The following is a 17,932-nucleotide window of genomic DNA, read 5'->3' as shown; positions in this document are numbered from 1 at the left end:
ATCAGATGAAAAGGTACTAAGAAAGATAATACATCGATATACATCCCAAGTTAATAATAATAAGATCAGAGTTATTATCTACTACAAGAAATTAACAATTGCTAACCTTATAATTAACAACAACACTTTCTGGACAACAAAATCAGTCGATGAAACCAATGTAGTCTACCAATTCAAATGCCCCTTGAGAGAACGCATCTCCAACACGAATAGCTACATTGGACACACGACCAATATATTGTCCAGATGATTGACCCTACAGCTTTCCAATACAAGCTCAATTTGCCAACACCTAAAACAAGATGGCTGCCCACATTCCCAGTTTAGAAATGTCCTAGTTGAAAACACAAAAATCATCCATATGGATTCAAACGTTAAAAGATAAAAAATACTGGAAGCACTATATATAAGAACTAAACAGCCTAAAATAAACAATGTAAATTTTGAAAATAGTAGTAACATTTTGAAGTGCCTGGGTACATAACCTTCCAAAATATATGTGTGTGTGTGTGTGCACACATATAGTTACATATGTATTATCTATACATATGTTGTCATGTAAAGTTATAAATTATTATAAAAAAACAAAAAAAAAAAGGTAAATTCTATACCATTTTGTAAATTACACCTTTAAACTATTGCACAGTTATTTTAGTCATGTTCTTAACACGTTAAAAAAACGTATATTCTTTTACATACGAGATGCTTCACTAGTTCAAGAAATTTAAAGATAATTTTAACTGAAGCATATAAAAGCATCCAGATTTTAAAAGAAACAGTAATCAAAAACTGGCTGAAGACGACTGATGAAACTCAGTTGAAAGTACTTGAAAAAACAATCAAAAGAAAAAAAACAGATGGACGAAGACGACTATGAAACTTTCTTGCACAGATTCAACCAAGAAGTAAGAACGAAAAATTGAAAGATTACAAAACAAGCTCATTAAGCAAAACCACTCTGTGCTATTTAACAATACTTGTCTGAATGAAAACATGCTGCCTAAATACACAGTATATATAATGAGAATAGTGGAAATAGTATTCCAACAGGATAGAAACAAAAAAGGAATAAACCAAGTTATGTGTTCATCAACATTTCGTCTTTGTTGTTATTCATCCAAAAGAAGTCTTACAATAAAGACGAAACGTTGATGAACAGTTTTTTTTATTTTTATCCTTCTAAGTATTGAAAAATGTTCATTTCGATTTCTTTCAAAAGTTACTTTTTCTGACTAGGAATATTTTTTCAGATGGATTCCATGTTGATCAGTAGCAGCACATTTAAATTTTATATCTATTTAAGTTGCCATATATATATATCCATAAATATAAAAGCGAAAATGTGTGTATATTTGTATGCATGTATGTGTGTTTGTATGTCTCGCAAAAACTTTCGACACGGGTCACGAATTTTCACCAGATCGGTATCATTTTAAAGTTCCAACCTTCGCCCAATAAATATCGAAAAATTGGCCAAAAATGTTAATTCCTTCACCCTAAAATCAGCAGTTTTCTACAAGGGGGGGTCGGCAGAAACCGTCCTCTCATGACGAGTTCGGTTCTACGCATGCGTCATACGACGTCGGAACATGATTTACTTTAAATATTTGAAAAAGCGACACAATTTTGTCGATGTTGTCTTAGCTCAGTTGTTTAGAGTGCGGCCTCATTATCTAAAGGTTTTGAGTTCGAATCGTGGTGTGAGATGTCTTTTTTTTTCGATTTTTAAATTTATTTAAAGCCATTTTTCACATGTTTTTTGGGTTTTTTTTATTTTTCAGATTTTTAAAGAAGTTTTTCTGTTTCGCATTTTCTTTTTTGTTTTCCCATTTTTACATTTAACATCGTTCGTTTGCCTTACGTTAGTTTTTTTTACTTCGCTTATTCTTATGTTTTGATTAACACCCCCTACACCCACCCGAGCACACACACCTACAAACACCCGGGCAATGCATGCGTGCACTTTTTGTATGTCTCGAAAACGCTTTTTCACGGATGGTCCCGGGTGGTTACTATCGCTTAGAACTGTTTATATAGCCCCTAGATCATAATATTGAAGATTTGCGAACGCGCGTTGCCTCTAGATTTATTTACGTCGATTTTTACAAAATTATTGCTATTTCAGCCCATCTTGTGTTCGTTCAGCATTTTTGTATAAAACCGAAACTAATTCAAAGCCCAGTGTTCCCGGCAACCGCACCGGGGAACATCCAGAAGCAATCAGCTTTGATCAATGTGGGGCCAAACTCCTTATATCAGACAATTGCTATTCAATCTGGACAATGGGGAGCTGGTTTCCCCCTCCTCAACATCTTGGGGAAACATGGGTAAACAAACCCAAAAGCTGTCTCGCAGCAAAAGTTAACTCCGCTACTTCTATTTGACTTCATTAATGAGGTCAATTAGAAGCAGCAGAGTTAACTTTTATTGCAGACACGTGTTAATTCTGTTTTTAATACTTTTAAATAAATTCAAACGTGTTTCAGCTACTCTGTATTGCTGGCCGAGCGGGTAATGTGTCAGGTTTTTTGCACACTTTATCTAAAGGTTGTGAGTTTGAATCGTGGTGTAAGATGTCTTTTTTATTTATTTATTTTTTTAGATTTTTAAAAGTTTAATATTGAAACAGGGTTATTTAAGCCATTTTTCACGTTCTATGCTTTTTTTGTTTTTCAGATATTTTAAAGAAATTTTAACGTTCGTTTTTCTGGGGGTTTTTTTTCCATCACATTCGCGTTTTCTTTTTTTGTTTTTCTGATTTTAAGAAATTTTAACATCGTTCATTTGCCTTACGTTATTTATTTATTTATTTTTTTCGATTTTTTTAAGTTTTAACATTTTTTTTTATAATATTTAAACAGGGGAATTACTTAGCTTATTCTTTTGTTTTGATTTACGCACCCCCACCCCACCCACCCGAGCACACACACCTCTAAACACCCGGGTAACGCCGGGTACCTCACGCTAGTATATATATATATATATATATATATATATATATATATATATATATATATCAAAGAAGATAATATATATATATATATATATATCAAAGAAGATAATAATAAAATCCGCATTTGTATCATGCTGTTTTGATGTACAACCATCAAGGACAACCTGAATTTTTCTATTATGTAAGAAGGATTTATGTTAAGTATTCATCTAATAATACCATATGAGAAGACCATCATGCTATACCTTATCAGAGGCCTTAGATATATCTAAAGCTACTACCCTAGCCTCCCCTCCTTTATTCAGTGCATGGTATATACATTCATAGATTACAGTTAGGATATCTGCAATAGAACAGACTTGCCTAAATCCATACTGTCGATCAGAAAGAAGTTTAGCATTTATGAGGTGGTGGACTAGTGCTTGATTAAATTAAGGACTCAATTTTGATGAAGCGAGGAAGGAGGCTAATGGGGCAATAATTTAGTGGGTCAGTTCTTTCGCAAAGATTCTTGTAAACTGGTACCACAGAAGTAATATATATAAAGAATAGAGATTATATGCAAAAACATTTTCCCACACCTATATGTGTGTGTGTGTTTGTGTGTGTGTGTTTGTGTGTGTGTGTGCGCACGTGTGTGTGTGTGTGTGTGTGTGTTTATATAAAGAGCTTGAAAGCAAAGCACGACAACAATGTTGTTATAGGTTTTCTTTTAAAAGCTTTGCAGTGCGAGCATAAACAACCTACTTACACGTATTATGTTTATAGAATATCCAGTGATCCACTTGAATGGCATATAAAAAAGAAATCTATTTATATAAAATTAGGTATTTATATATGTTTATATATTTGTATGTGTGGGAGTCACTCCTAAACTAATTAACAGATCATTATAAATTTTGGAACGCAGATGTTAGACATATGATGTCGTAATATTCAGTTTGAGTTTTATGCAAAGGAGGCGAAATCTTTTCTTGAGATCGTTTAAGCTTCAACCTTCAATTTAAGACGTTTTCTAGAATCAAAATTGTGTAATAGATTTTGATCAACATTGGAATAAGGATTCTAGACATAAGATTACGGTATATCTTGATTTTAATCTTTATAAGAGGGCATAAACGTGGTGCAAAACTGCAATGTTATAAAACGAGTTAAAAATTCATCGAAATTTCATGATTGGATCTTTTATCTGTTGTATATTACTGTGATGCATTCAATGGAGATGCAGTGCAAATGCAGACTCCAGCATATTATTGCACCATCTTTGTTTAAACTGAAAAATACTTATCTATTTTCTCTGATTAATCTAATTTCACAATATATCTGTTTATTCATGGGGTTTATCTCCAAAAACCTCGTAAGAGTTGTTAACATATTTCCATTGTATGAACATCCAGCATGAACACAGATTCCACAATACCATCTTTGGACAGAACAAATTCTGAACACCAAGAAAGCGCCTTTTAGTTAAAATTTCACATTTGACGAGCGTGGGGAGATGGGATTTCTCTTAGCCCCAAATCCACCAGAGTGTAAACCGTTGTTGAGATGGCTTGTTCCCTGTTGGCTAAGGTATGGTGCTGTGTAATTCGAGAAGGTTAACCCTCCCAGGCTTTGCCTTCTCACCCATTCAGAAGGGGTTTGTTTATTGCGAGTCACCTAAGGCACACCTACCAATGGGGATGGCCAGGCGTTTTTTTGTAGGCCAGAAAGCTCTTTCTTTAGGGTACTAGTTTTTTTAACCACACTTTCCTGACCTTGTGTCACATCTTTATATCGTAGTAGAAGGATAAACATTCAATAGCAACATCAGATAAAATTTTTAAAGAATACATTTTTTGGGTTGCATATTCAGCAATTGGGCGATCCTATATTTTAAAAAAGAAATCATGGATGATAATGCTCATATAAACATAAAATTGCATTATCATATTGTTATTATTATATAGATATGAAATTACATTATCATATTGTTATTATCATATAGATATGAAATTGCATTATCATATTGTTATTATCATATAGATATGAAATTACATAATCATATTGTTATTATTATATAGATATGAAATTGCATTATCATATTGTTATTATTACATAGATATGAAATTACATTATCATATTGTTATTATTATATAGATATGAAATTGCATTATTATATTGTTATTATATAGATATGAAATTACATTATCATATTGTTATAATTATATAGATATGAAATTGCATTATCATATCGTTATTATTATATAGATATGAAATTGAATTACCATATTGTTATTATGTAGATATGAAATTGCATTATCATATTGTTATTATTATATAGATACGAAATTACATTATCATATTCTTATTATTATATAGATATGAAATTGAATTACCATATTGTTATTATGTAGATATGAAATTGCATTATCATATTGTTATTATTATATAGATATGAAATTGCATTATCATATTGTTATTATTATATAGATATGAAATTGAATTACCATATTGTTATTATGTAGATATGAAATTGCATTATCATATTGTTATTATTATATAGATATGAAATTGCATTATCATATTGTTATTATTATATAGATACGAAATTACATTATCATATTGTTATTATTATATAGATATGAAATTACATTATCATATTGTTATTATTATATAGATATGAAATTACATTATCATTTTTTTTTTTTTTTTTACACAGTGATCACCACTTATCAAGGTCCGGAAGCCACTCAGGGATAAGGGTTATTGCAAGTACATCACGTTAGTGAGGAGATTTTATGAAGTGTTTAATTAGGGGGGCGGTTCATTAGGAATTTGTTAACATTAGACTTGAAGACAGACATCCAAGTTGTAGTCCGGAGGGAAGCAGGCAGACGGAACAGAGTTCCACAGGCGTGCAGTTCTAAGAAAGAAGCTTTGCTCATGAAATCCGCGTTTTGATTTAGGCACAGATATAGAGTGGGGGAAATGTTTCACAGTGGATTCAGCTAGACGGGTGTTTTTCGTGAAAGATTGGCGAGGGGGGACCAGGGATTGGAGTTCAGACGAGCACCTGCCATGAAAATAACGATAAAACAAGGATAGGCTCGCAACGTCTCTTCTGTGGGAGAGGGGTTGCAGGGTAGAGAAAAGGGCATCCCCCACTAAACCACGAAGTCTATTTTGTACTCTGTCAAGGCATGATAGGCTGTTTTTGGCAGCTCCTGCCCAGATATGGCAATAGTATTCCATCCTTGGCCGTACTTGGCTTTTATATAGATAGAGAATTGCATCAGTAGTGAGATATCTTCTGGAGCGGTAGAAGGATCCCACCATCTTTCCTGCGACCTTGGCAACAGACTTGATGTACGTGTTCCATTTCAGATCAGGAGTAAAGGTCAAGCCCAGAAACTTGTCAAAACACGGGGCCTCACCCAGACGAGAGCCATCCATCAAAATTTATGCCAGCTGGGGATCAGAGCGTTGATGATGTAAGGATAGGAGTTTGGTTTTGGATGCATTAAAGGTAACTAGCCACATCTTCCCCCACTGAACCACGCGCTCGAGATCAGAGGAGAGAGAATCCGAGAGAACTTCGTCATTTACAGCCTTTGATGTGTTGCCGTAGATGGTCGTGTCATCAGCATAGATGTCAACGAATGATTTAAGTATGTGTTTAGGGAGGTCATTGATGTAGATCAGGAAGAGAGTTGGGCCCAGGATTGACCCCTGAGGGACTCCAGCATTTATATTGCAGGCCTCCGATTTTTGTCCATCTACCACTACTCTTATGAGCCTATCGGAGAGAAATGATTTAATGATTGAGAAATATTGCTATTATTATATAGATATTAAATTACATTATCATATTGTTATTATTATATAGATATGAAATTACATAATCATATTGCTATTATTATATAGATATGAAATTACATAATCATATTGCTATTATTATATAGATATGAAATTATATTATCATATTGTTATTATTATATAGATATGAAATTACATAATCATATTGTTATTATTATATAGATATGAAATTATATTATCATATTGTTATTATTATATAGATATGAAAATGCATGTTGTCATCTGCTTACATGTGAGTGTGTCAGTTCCCCATTGGATCCAGAATTGCTGGGCTTTTTTTTTTTAAATTTCACACACATGTACGTTATGTGCCTGGGAGTGTTCTCAGATAGGTTTTTTTATCAGAATACCTCCAATAATATCGAAAATCAATAATCGAAAAAGTCCTATTAAAGAAGGAACAGTCCAATTCTGACCAAAGTTAACACTTTTATACAACCTAATATCACAAGTGCATTTCTTTTTTTATTGCTTGGGAGTCACCACTTATCAAGGCCCGAAGGCCACTCAAGGATAAGGGTTAATGAATATAAGTTAATGTATATACTAATAGTGTAAATTGGGTAGAATTGGATTATTTATGGGGGGAAAATTTAACAAGAACTTGTTTTAATTGGATTTGAAGGTTACCGTGTTGTATTCAACAGGGAAGCAGACCATCAGAACAGTGTTCCACAGCAGGTGGGCAGTTCTGAGATAGAAGCTTCGTTCATGGAATCTGCATTTAGATTTAGGCACACATAGAGAATGGGGGAAATCATATATAGTGCTTGTAGCTAGTTGAGTGTTTTCTGTAAAAGTTTCGCAAGAAGGGACCATAGATTGGAGCTCAGTCAAGCACTTGCCATGAAAATAGCAATAGAGCAGAGCCAGTCTCGCAATATCTCTTTTGTGGGAAAGACATAGCAGGAAGAAAAAATGGCATCATCTACTAGATTTCAAAGCCAGTTCAGAACTATATCAAGGCTTGATAGGGGGTGCCAAGCAACTCCTGCTAAGATGTGACAAAAGTACTCCATTTTAGGAATACCTAGCTTTTATACAGATAGAGGATTACATCAGTAGTGAGATACCTACTGTAGCGCTAGAGTGATCTAACCATTTTCCCAGCAATCTTGGCAACGAATTTGATGTACATGTTTCACAGAGTTTTGCTTTGTCAGATGCTGATGAAATTATCTCAGGTCCATTGATGATGGTAGGGATAGAAACATACTTCTGTTTAGGACCCGGTTTGTTATTCACCAAAACTAGTAGGAAAGTTTTATCACTGCACAAGCAGAAGGGCTGTGTATATAAAATCAACAATAGGTTCTTTGATAAGACATGTGCGCATTCAAAAATGAATGTTTCTCTTTAGAGCATAATTGAACCATTGTACTTGACTTTTGCATTTTGAATTTGAATTCAGGTCATTCTATGAAAATAAAAATAATTTCATAAAATCAACAGTACAACTCTACAGTGCAATATACACTATAATGAATTATGAATTAAATCACCATGGGGAAGCATGTGAAGCTTCCTCCTGGTGCACCACAGTGGGTTCCTGACTTGATTTAATTGATAAATGAGTGATTTCACTGATTTCAATGACAATAAAAGTATTTGAAGTATGGAACATTTGTTGATCCTCATTCAATTCCAAGCAATGTCTGGTCTCCTTGCTAGTTATCTATATATCTATAAAAGTGAGAATTTGTGTGAGTGAGGACACTTCTCAACTTATATACTCAACTAATTTTTGATCTACAGACATGAAATTTGGTATATTGGCTATTCAGACATGTGGAAAACTTTTTAATTGGTTTTCACCCGGAAAAAAAAGAGCTTCTAAAGGGTCAAAATTTAAAAATTGGTACATGGGGTTATCGGATTTTTATCTGTTTGCTGTTTCATGAATGCACATGCATGAATCGTTCTCATGACAGATTCCTTATGTTAAGAATAAGTAGGTTTGAAAACACTTTTTAAAGAATGTGACAAGCTAGCCTAATAGTTATCATACTTGACTCACTGTCTTTAGGTTTTTGGTTTTGATCTCATCTCAAGTATTTTTTACTTACAAAACGTGAACTATTAAGGAAAAAAATTATACTCGCATGCACTTGTCTAAGTTTCTGTATGAATTAAAATATAATGAATTCTGTATGAATTAAAATATAATATCTATATATATTTTACAACCGAGCAACTCCGGGCGACCTGCTAGTATGATATAAAAATGACTATTGTCACCTGTAAAATATCGAAATCAACAGACATTTTAAAAATATATTATTGTAAAAATACGATTTATTTGATATTAGTGCCTTCAGTTTTCAATGGCTTTTTAACCCTCTAAAATATCGGAACCCCTAACAAATAAATTATTTATGTTAGCTGTAGCATGAAACTTATTAATACATTAGCCGTTTGAATGCACAATGTATTGTAACAAGGAAAAATATTATTCCAGCGGACGCATAAACAAATAAATATTTTAAAATAATAAATTTGTATTTTTTTTTAATAAATATATTTGAATAAATATCAAAATCTAACAAACGAAAGCAATAGCAAAAAGACCACCCATCAAATTTGCACACAATTTGATTTACACACAAAATGATGACGTCACCAATTTTGCATAAAAATTTGGTGATTTTGCATATTGACTCTCAATAATCGCTAAAAATCGAAAATTAAACAAAATACTAGTAAAGCCTTGCATTTTCGAATGATTGGTGACATTTATTGGATTGGTTTCTATAATATTTTGTTTCATTTTCGATTTTTCAGCGATTATCAAGGGTCTAAATGGCTATAACAAAACCGGTATTTTTCCCCCCTTCTAACGCAATGAACTCGACACTACATTTGTTTCAAAGTAAATGAACGTTTTAAAATCAGTTAAAACACAACAGATTTATCCAGGTAGGGAAAAGAGTTACTTATCTTGCTTTTGATAACATTTATTTGTTGCATATATTTATTTTTTCATACTTTTTTTGTTTTGTTGATGCCCCAATTTGCTTATGGATGTTAAACTGTACCAGTGCTAATATTTCTTATGCTAATTGTTAAATCCCATTAAAAAATCCCATTAAAAATTATATAAAAAAAAACTTTCTTCAATTTTTCTTCTTTTTATTGTTGTTGTCTTTAAACATGGTTCGTCTAACATAAAAAAAATACTTCTATTTGGTGAAAAGAACGTACTTCCAGAAAATATACAAAAAAAAAGAAACATGACCCGATTGCTTAAAAGCGTGACATTTGACATCCGCCTATATTTGACGACCTCAGCTTCGATCATTATCTCCATGTGCCAAGAACTGCTATTGAATTTTATTAATTGGAGCAATTTCGCTTCGATTATTCTCCATTCTGAGTGCAAGTTCAAAATTCAACTTTATTTAAAAAAGAAAACAGAAATACAGAAAAATCTTTACGCCTTCTTTGTACCTGTCATAGAACGAAAACGTCATATGTCACGAAAATTGATCAAGTAGTTGGTTTTTTGTTGTTTTTTTTTTAACAAAGAAAATCAAATTTATGTAGAAGCAAGAACTGTGTGTCTTGATCCACCATATTTAATAAGTAATGATAAATAATTCCATTTGAACTACCAAGATTTTAAAATTAGTCTTGTAATGGCTACGATATTAATCACTAAATCGCGAAAAATTATTTTCTATGTACGAAAAAATACTTGATCAATTTATGTGATTTATGGAATATGATATTTTTTGTTTGTTGATTTTTCTGTATTTATTTATTCATTTTAATTAGGTTGAATTCTGGATAAGTACCCATTTTGTATTGACTTCGTTATTTTCATGGCAAATACTCGTATGAACTCCAATCTATGGTCCCTCCTAGCCAAACTTTCACAAAAAACACTCACCTGGCTACAACCACTATCAACAATTTCCCCCACTCTCTATCTGTTCCTACATTTAACCGCAGATTCCATGAACAAAGCTTCTTTCTTAGAACTGCCTGCCTGTAGAACACTGTTCCGTTGGCCTGCTTCCTAGACGACTACAATATTGTAGCCTTCAAGTCCAATGTAAACAAGTTCTCGTTGAGCCGTCCTCTTAAATAATCAAAATTCTTCCCAATCTACATTATTAAGGACTACTACACTACTGTCTTACATTCATTACACCTTATCCTCGAGTGGCCTTAGGGACTTAATAAGTGGTGACTCACTTGTAAAAAAAATGAAAGTCAATTTTCTATTTACAAGTTATTCATTTGTACGAGTTATTTTTCATCCTTATACAGTTGATAATTTGTTTGCTATTTACTGCAATGCATGTTTGCATCAAATGACCGAGAGAGAGAGACAAAGCATGTGTTATTACAAAAACAAAATCCAGCATGCCATTCGGTCACATCATTATTACTTGTTAGACTCCCCCTCCTCTTCAAGAGTTGTGATGGACAGGTGCAATTTTTGTCTTGTGTGTCATTTACAAGAGCTGTAAGCGACATTTAAATTAAAAAAAAAAAAAAAAAAACTGAAAAAGTTTCAGAACGTTAACGTATACAGTTCGGTAGAAAATTAAATCTTAATGCATTTGATAAAAGTTATTTGCATTTTTTTTCTTTCATATATATATAGTGGAAATGGTAATTAATAAAAACTGAAGAAAGTGCTCAATACTGTTGTAGAGCAAATATGCGTTTTATTTTTTATTACCGTATATTTCTGTTAAATTACATTATTGTTTCAGCTACTCGGCCGTTTTTTTTGGCCGTCTGTAGCTTCCTCAGATTTTTCTGAAACAATAGTGTAACTTAACAGAAAGATACTGTAATAAAAAATAAAATGTGTATATATATATATATATATATATTATTTCTCGGCCGTTAATTATAATTGCAAAATTTCCCAACAATTTTTGTGATAAAAAAAAAAGAAAATTAGATTCTTGCTACTGTGTCAAAAAATTAACTCGGCTGAATAGATTAAGCCCCAATTATTTGCCTCTCCACGAGGGCAGCGTTAGACACAAGGTCGGTTTTTAATATGGAGAAAAAGTCCATCTCTCTAAAAGAGGGCTCTCTGAGTAAGAATAAAAATTACAATTACATCAGTCTAGAAGGATTTCTCTTTCACAACTGAAGACAGTTGAATTGATTTCAGGTTTTTGAAAAAGTAGAATCTCAATTTTTCTTTTGAAAGTGGAGGTGGAGACAAGTCTTGGTAGAAGTCCTCAAATGCCGGAAAACTTTCTGCTCTAATTACTACTTTTCTCAGGGCTCTTGCTTTTGGAATTTTTTACCTTGCTCCCTGTTACCCTGACTGTACCAATATGCAGGAATTTAAATGTAATGTGAAAAAACATCATGCTGCAAAACTCCCCACTTAGGATGCCCCCTATAAATCTGGCCCTATAACATTAAGCCTTTACATCTTAATAACAATATGCTTTGTTCAAGGTAAATCAAATTTTTAAAAAATAATTAATTACTTAAAAATTCAAAGGTAAATGTTTCGATTTCATGGTAAATTTATCCGAAAAGCAATGCACAGTTGTTCAAAATTTGTAATTTTTTTTTTTTAGACTGACTGATCGATTGGTATTTAAAAAAATCAATTTAATATCACGTACAAAAATATAGGAGAAAAAAAAAACACTTTTTAAATGAGTAAACCAAAATAAGCCGACATACTGGCATATTTCCAATATGGCAACATATTTGATCGATATAAAAATTGGAACATAGAATATGTCAAACGAAACAAAGTATTTTATAAAAGTATTTAATACTCATATTATTTGGAATCTTTGGACTTCAACTCTCAATAAAAGGATTCCATTACAAAATTTTGTCAAAATTCACCAAGTTTGACAGAAGACTAAAGAAGGTTGGAGGTTACATCGACCGAAACGTTGTGAAAAAAATTCAGAAACGTATTTTATATTCTTTGGTATTATTATTATTATTTGGATATGTTGTGCAAACAAAAACTAGGTTCTGTTCCAGGTTTTGGTAAATTTTTATTTGTTTTCCACCTTAACAATCACCTTTAAAATGACGACTTTTGAAGGTTTTCGAATATGCTGAAAACGAATATCGTATTTAAAATTTCCACAAAAAAGTAGTTTTAAGGTGGAAAATTAACCCAATTTTTTATTTTGATTCGTAAAACATGCAGCCATATTGAAAATATGCCAGTATATCGATTAAGTTACTTATTGGAAAATGCGTTGTTTTTCTTTCTATTTTTATATGCAATGCATACTAAAATTGCTTTCAATGCCAATATATTCAGCATGTCATAATCGTTAAAAAATATATACAGCTTTGAACTACAGCATGTTGCCTTTGGTAATTGTAAAGATCAACAGTCTAAACAGTCTCTTCACGATATATAAGTTTTGAAAATATATAGCAATCAAGCCAAACAGAATTTTTTGTGTTTCATCCTCGTGAGAATTAATGCATGGAATTTTTAAAATTGTTTTATGACTTTGTGGACAATATATATAAGAACACAAAGACTGTAAATTATAATTTACAAGAATTTATTGTCCGACAGGATATTCCACGGATTCAGAAAATATTTATTTTGGAGTACCCCGTCGAACAATAAATTCTTGTACATTAATTTATAACTTACAGTCTTTAATTGTGTGCTTTCATGATAAGCTGTATTTGAAATGCAATATTATTATATTTCCTATTTTGGCTGTATTGAGCTTTTTTATTTGGTTGGGATTATAAATAAATATAAATTATTATATATTTTCTTTAAGTTTATTCAAGCTTTTGGCTTGTAAACTCAATGTTTACTTTTTGATTATATATATATATATATATATATATATATATATATATGTATATATATATATATATATATATATATATATATATTAGTGATGGGACGATTCTAGTATTTTTCCAGATTTTGATACAATTACCGATTCTTTACTAAATTATTAATTCCGATACAATTAACGATTCCAGTTCCAATTTTTTATAAACTTCTAAATATTTAAGTATAGAATGCTTACTGTGTTCAGATTACCATCAAAACACATCTTAAGTGTGTGTATATTACCTCAAACATAAAGACACATTTGTAAGGAGGTGATCTATAGGTTTTAGTTTTACTGGAATTTAAAATTAATAAATATTTTTTGTTATATTATTACTACCAGCAGTGGAAGGGTTTTCTTAAATGAAAATCAAATAAAAAAAGATAATTAAAAGAATCGTTTTTGGCATCAGAAAATAGGTACATATTTTCCCGATCCGATACCCCAAAAAGTTCTGATTTTTCCGTTTCATGATTTCAATTAATCGTCCCAACACTATATATATATATATATATATATGTGTGTATATATATATATATGTATATGTATATATGTATATGTATATATATATATATTTTTTTTTTTTTACACAGTGATCACCACTTATCAAGGCCTGGAAGCCACTCAGGGATAAGGGTTATTGCAAGTACATTACGTTAGTGTGGAGATTTGATGAAGTGTTTACTTAAGGGGGCGGTTCGTTAGGAATTTGTTAACATTGGACTTGAAGACATCCAAGTTGTAGTCTGGTGGGAAGCAGGCAGAACAGAGTTCCACAGGCGTGCAGTTCTAAGAAAGAAAATAAAAAATGTATATATATATATATATATATGTATGTATATATATATGTGTATATATGTATATATATATATATGTATATATGTATATATATGTATGTATGTATGTATATATGTATATATATATATATATATATATATATATAATGAATAAATGACAAAAGTTTATATTCCAAATTTCATCATGTTGACCATCTTACAATTTATTCCTTTAATTCAGTTGGTATTTACAATTCTTGACAGTATCTGTTTCGTAGCACAAAATCATTCACTTAATTATTTTATCAACTAGTGAATCTACTTTGCCCTTAACTCATCAGATACTATCAAGAATTGTAAATGTCAACTGAATTAAAGGAATAAATTGTAAGATGGATAACATCATGAAATTTGGAATATAGACTTTTGTCATTTATTCATTATATGCTCTGTAATTATATGGAGAAGTGAATAAAGAATGTTTCCACAGAAATATACACGTTGCCCACAAAGTCATTAGACAATTTAAAAAATTGATTAATATTACAACTAAAATTCGAAATCTCTTAAATGTTTAAAAAAAAAATTGATATCAAAATGTTAATAACTGATTTATATATAAAAAGAATTATAGCATTTTATTAAATACTAGCATGGGTGCCCGACATTGCCCGGGTATTTGGAGGTGTGTGTTGAGCAAAGAAAAAAAAAAAAAGAAGTGAAGTAGGTTTAAATTAAGGCTAGACAATCGAAAAGAGGGGATGACTTTCGAAAATGTTGGTGAAAAAAGCGACCCCTCCCTGTAGAAAAGTGTCCAGTTGAGGGTGAAGAAATTTATGTTTTTAGCCAAATTTTCGGTATTTGTCGTCTGAAGGGTCGAGCTTCAAAACGATACTGATCTTGTGAAAATCCGTCGCCTCTGTCGAAAGTTTTAGGCAGACATGCAAACATACATACATTTATATATTGGTAGCTCAAATTTTCGACCCAAACCGATTAAAAAGCTTGCCGCATCTCTGAATACCCTTTATGTAAAATTTCAAATGTTTAGACCAGAAATTGTCTGAGTAATTTGGTAGAGACCAAACAGGTCAATTTTTTTTTTAACTTTGACCCCTATTATGACTCTTTAACATTTATTGTTTTTGAGCTCGAATCAAGTTATTAAGTTAGATCCATGTCCAAGGAACCTATATCTAAAATTTCAAGTGTTTAGGCCCAAAATTGGCGAAGAAGTTTGATAGAGTTCGCAAAGGTGAAATCGTTGAACTTTGACCCCTTAACAGCCAAATTTCTAGTCGAAAACGGATTACAAAGATTTTCCCAAATCTCCATACCCTGTATATCAAATCTCGAGTGTGTAGACTGAAAATTGACAGAATTATTGTATCGGGAAATGTACACACACACACACACACACACACACACACACACACACACACAGGCAGGCAGGCAATTTCACTTTTATAGATATATAGATTTTAATGAATTTACTGACCACCTGTATATTAAAGATTACGACATTAAGAACGTTTTGGAATTAAAAAAGCACTACTACAGTACTACATACTAATAAAGGCACGTCTTAATACTTTTTTTTTCGTCTCATGCGATACAAAAAAAGAACATAGTGCCATCACGTAAACCTCCCATTTTGTGAAAATCGCGATTCTTTTAGCATATTTGCACAATTTCAAACCTGTTTTCTTCCGATTAGATGCGTAATAACTCGAAACAGTTCCTCCTCATTTAATAATACTTCTTAAATATTTTTTTTTTTTTAAACGTAAAAAGAAAAAACATCAAACCATTTTTTTACCGCTCGTGCATAATTTTTATTATACCAGGTTTATCTTTACTTTTACCTCGCCTTTCCGATAATGCCAAGTCGGCAATCGAAACGTTTACAAGACAATAACATACTTGAATGTTAGATCTGAGTGACGCAACAAGCATGGAAGAAGTAAGCGTGTTTTACCTGCACGAAGCCGTCCTGGCGCATAATGGTCCGTTTTTTTTTTTGTTTGTTTGTTTTCTGGAGGAGGGGGGCCCGTTTACTTCCGATCACACCCTCTCTCCCTCTATTCTCTTTCTCAGTGTGGTGTAAAATGAATGTTTTTCTTGTTTGTTATTCTTTTTTTATTATTATTTGTTTGTTTGTTTGTTTCTCCGACGACAATGCACGGTATACTAAACTCAACAAGACACAGCAGCAGATTCCATATGCATCGATAAAGTAAAACTGTGAACCACATGTGGAATGTCCTTTTCTTGTTTTAGGCGTAACAAAGTGGAACCCAAACGAAAATGAAAGACTTAATTAAATCGAAGTGGCAGTTTGTTCGGCCTCCTTTGGTATGTCAAAAATAAATGGGCAGGGTTAAGCAAAGATATAAATAAGAAAAAAAAAAAAAAAAAAAGTAGGTGGACACACGAGGCGAGACGGACGACAAAAAAAAAAAAAAAAAAAAGGTCTCTTTAAGCAAAAAATATAGAGCGACTATAAAAGAGAGCTGAATTGTTGAGGACGAAGATAAATCAATCAGAAAATAAATAAAAGTTGAACACAGTTAAAAAAAGTTGCTGTCGTTAAGCTGAAATAACCGCTTTTTCTTTTTTATATATATAAAAGGTGAAGAAACAAAAAAGTTAACGTTTTTAACGGAGTTGGCAGACATAGCTAGTCTTTGTGTTAGGATTAGACAGTAGTATCTGTTCTATTCCAAGTCAGACGAGGAGAAATCTTTCGGTGCTTATTAAGATAGAGTCAACAGATCGATTTTTTAAATATGTGGTTTTAAGCCAAAACAGCAGTATTTACTTAACTGTCATGCCGAAAATAGTAATATATCCAAAAATTACGAAAATTCATGGAGTAGAATAACTGCTATTGTATTTTTTGGAAAAATAAAAGTCCATTGCTATCGGCTAAAAACAAAACGCCAGCTATTAAAGTGGCCAAAAAGGAGATAAGTATCCACTTGTATTCGCAATCTTCAAAGTATTCATATGTAGGGAAAACACCATTCCCCCCTCCCATTTTCCGTAAAAATTACTTTTAACTATAAATAATTTTTTACTCAATGAATTTTTGGATATATAACTATTTTCGGTATTATTTTACTTTAAGGCCCGTCTCACGTTTGTAGAGAATTATATATATATATATATATATATATATATATATATATATATATATATATATATATATATATATATATATATATATATATATATATATATATATATATTTCGGTGTGCTCTTTAAAAGAATATGATAACCATTTCCGTCGCAAATTTACCGTCTGCATGGTATTAACCACTTGAATCCTGGGACTATTTTCCACCATTTAACAGCCTTCGTTTGTGCGAGCGCATAAACAAAGGCTGTTAAATGTGCATTTGCGCGTGCACTCGCGTACCAAACTACCTTCTCACATAGTGTAATAATCTTTGGCGGACAATTTAAAATTAGATGAAAAACAAGTAGTTTTCCAGATATTAAGCAATGTAATTCTATGTTATCA

The 17,932-nt window shown here is 31.8% G+C and overlaps 1 protein-coding gene across 3 annotated transcripts in view; it reads right to left on the bottom strand.

Annotated features, from left to right (window-relative positions):
* The window catches only part of LOC145296688 (ras-related protein Rab-3), a 411,003-nt gene that overhangs the window by 382,175 nt on the left and 10,896 nt on the right, over positions 1-17,932 (bottom strand). Inside the window, exon 1 of one of the 3 annotated variants that reach the window (XM_080142649.1) lies at positions 16,384-16,876. The exons of the other annotated variants lie outside the window; for them this stretch is intronic. Within the exon in view, the coding sequence (XP_079998775.1) occupies positions 16,384-16,407 (24 nt within the window). The 5' untranslated portion in view covers positions 16,408-16,876. Of the gene's footprint in view, positions 1-16,383; positions 16,877-17,932 lie in introns of those variants that run through there. 3 annotated transcript variants of the gene reach the window in all.

This window comes from Euprymna scolopes, chromosome 17, assembly GCF_053919585.1.
Source record: "Euprymna scolopes isolate OS-2025 chromosome 17, ASM5391958v1, whole genome shotgun sequence".
Taxonomy (NCBI): Eukaryota; Metazoa; Mollusca; class Cephalopoda; order Sepiida; family Sepiolidae; genus Euprymna; species Euprymna scolopes.
The sequence above is the reverse complement of the archived record's forward strand: the minus strand, read 5'-3'. Positions and strand labels throughout refer to the sequence as shown.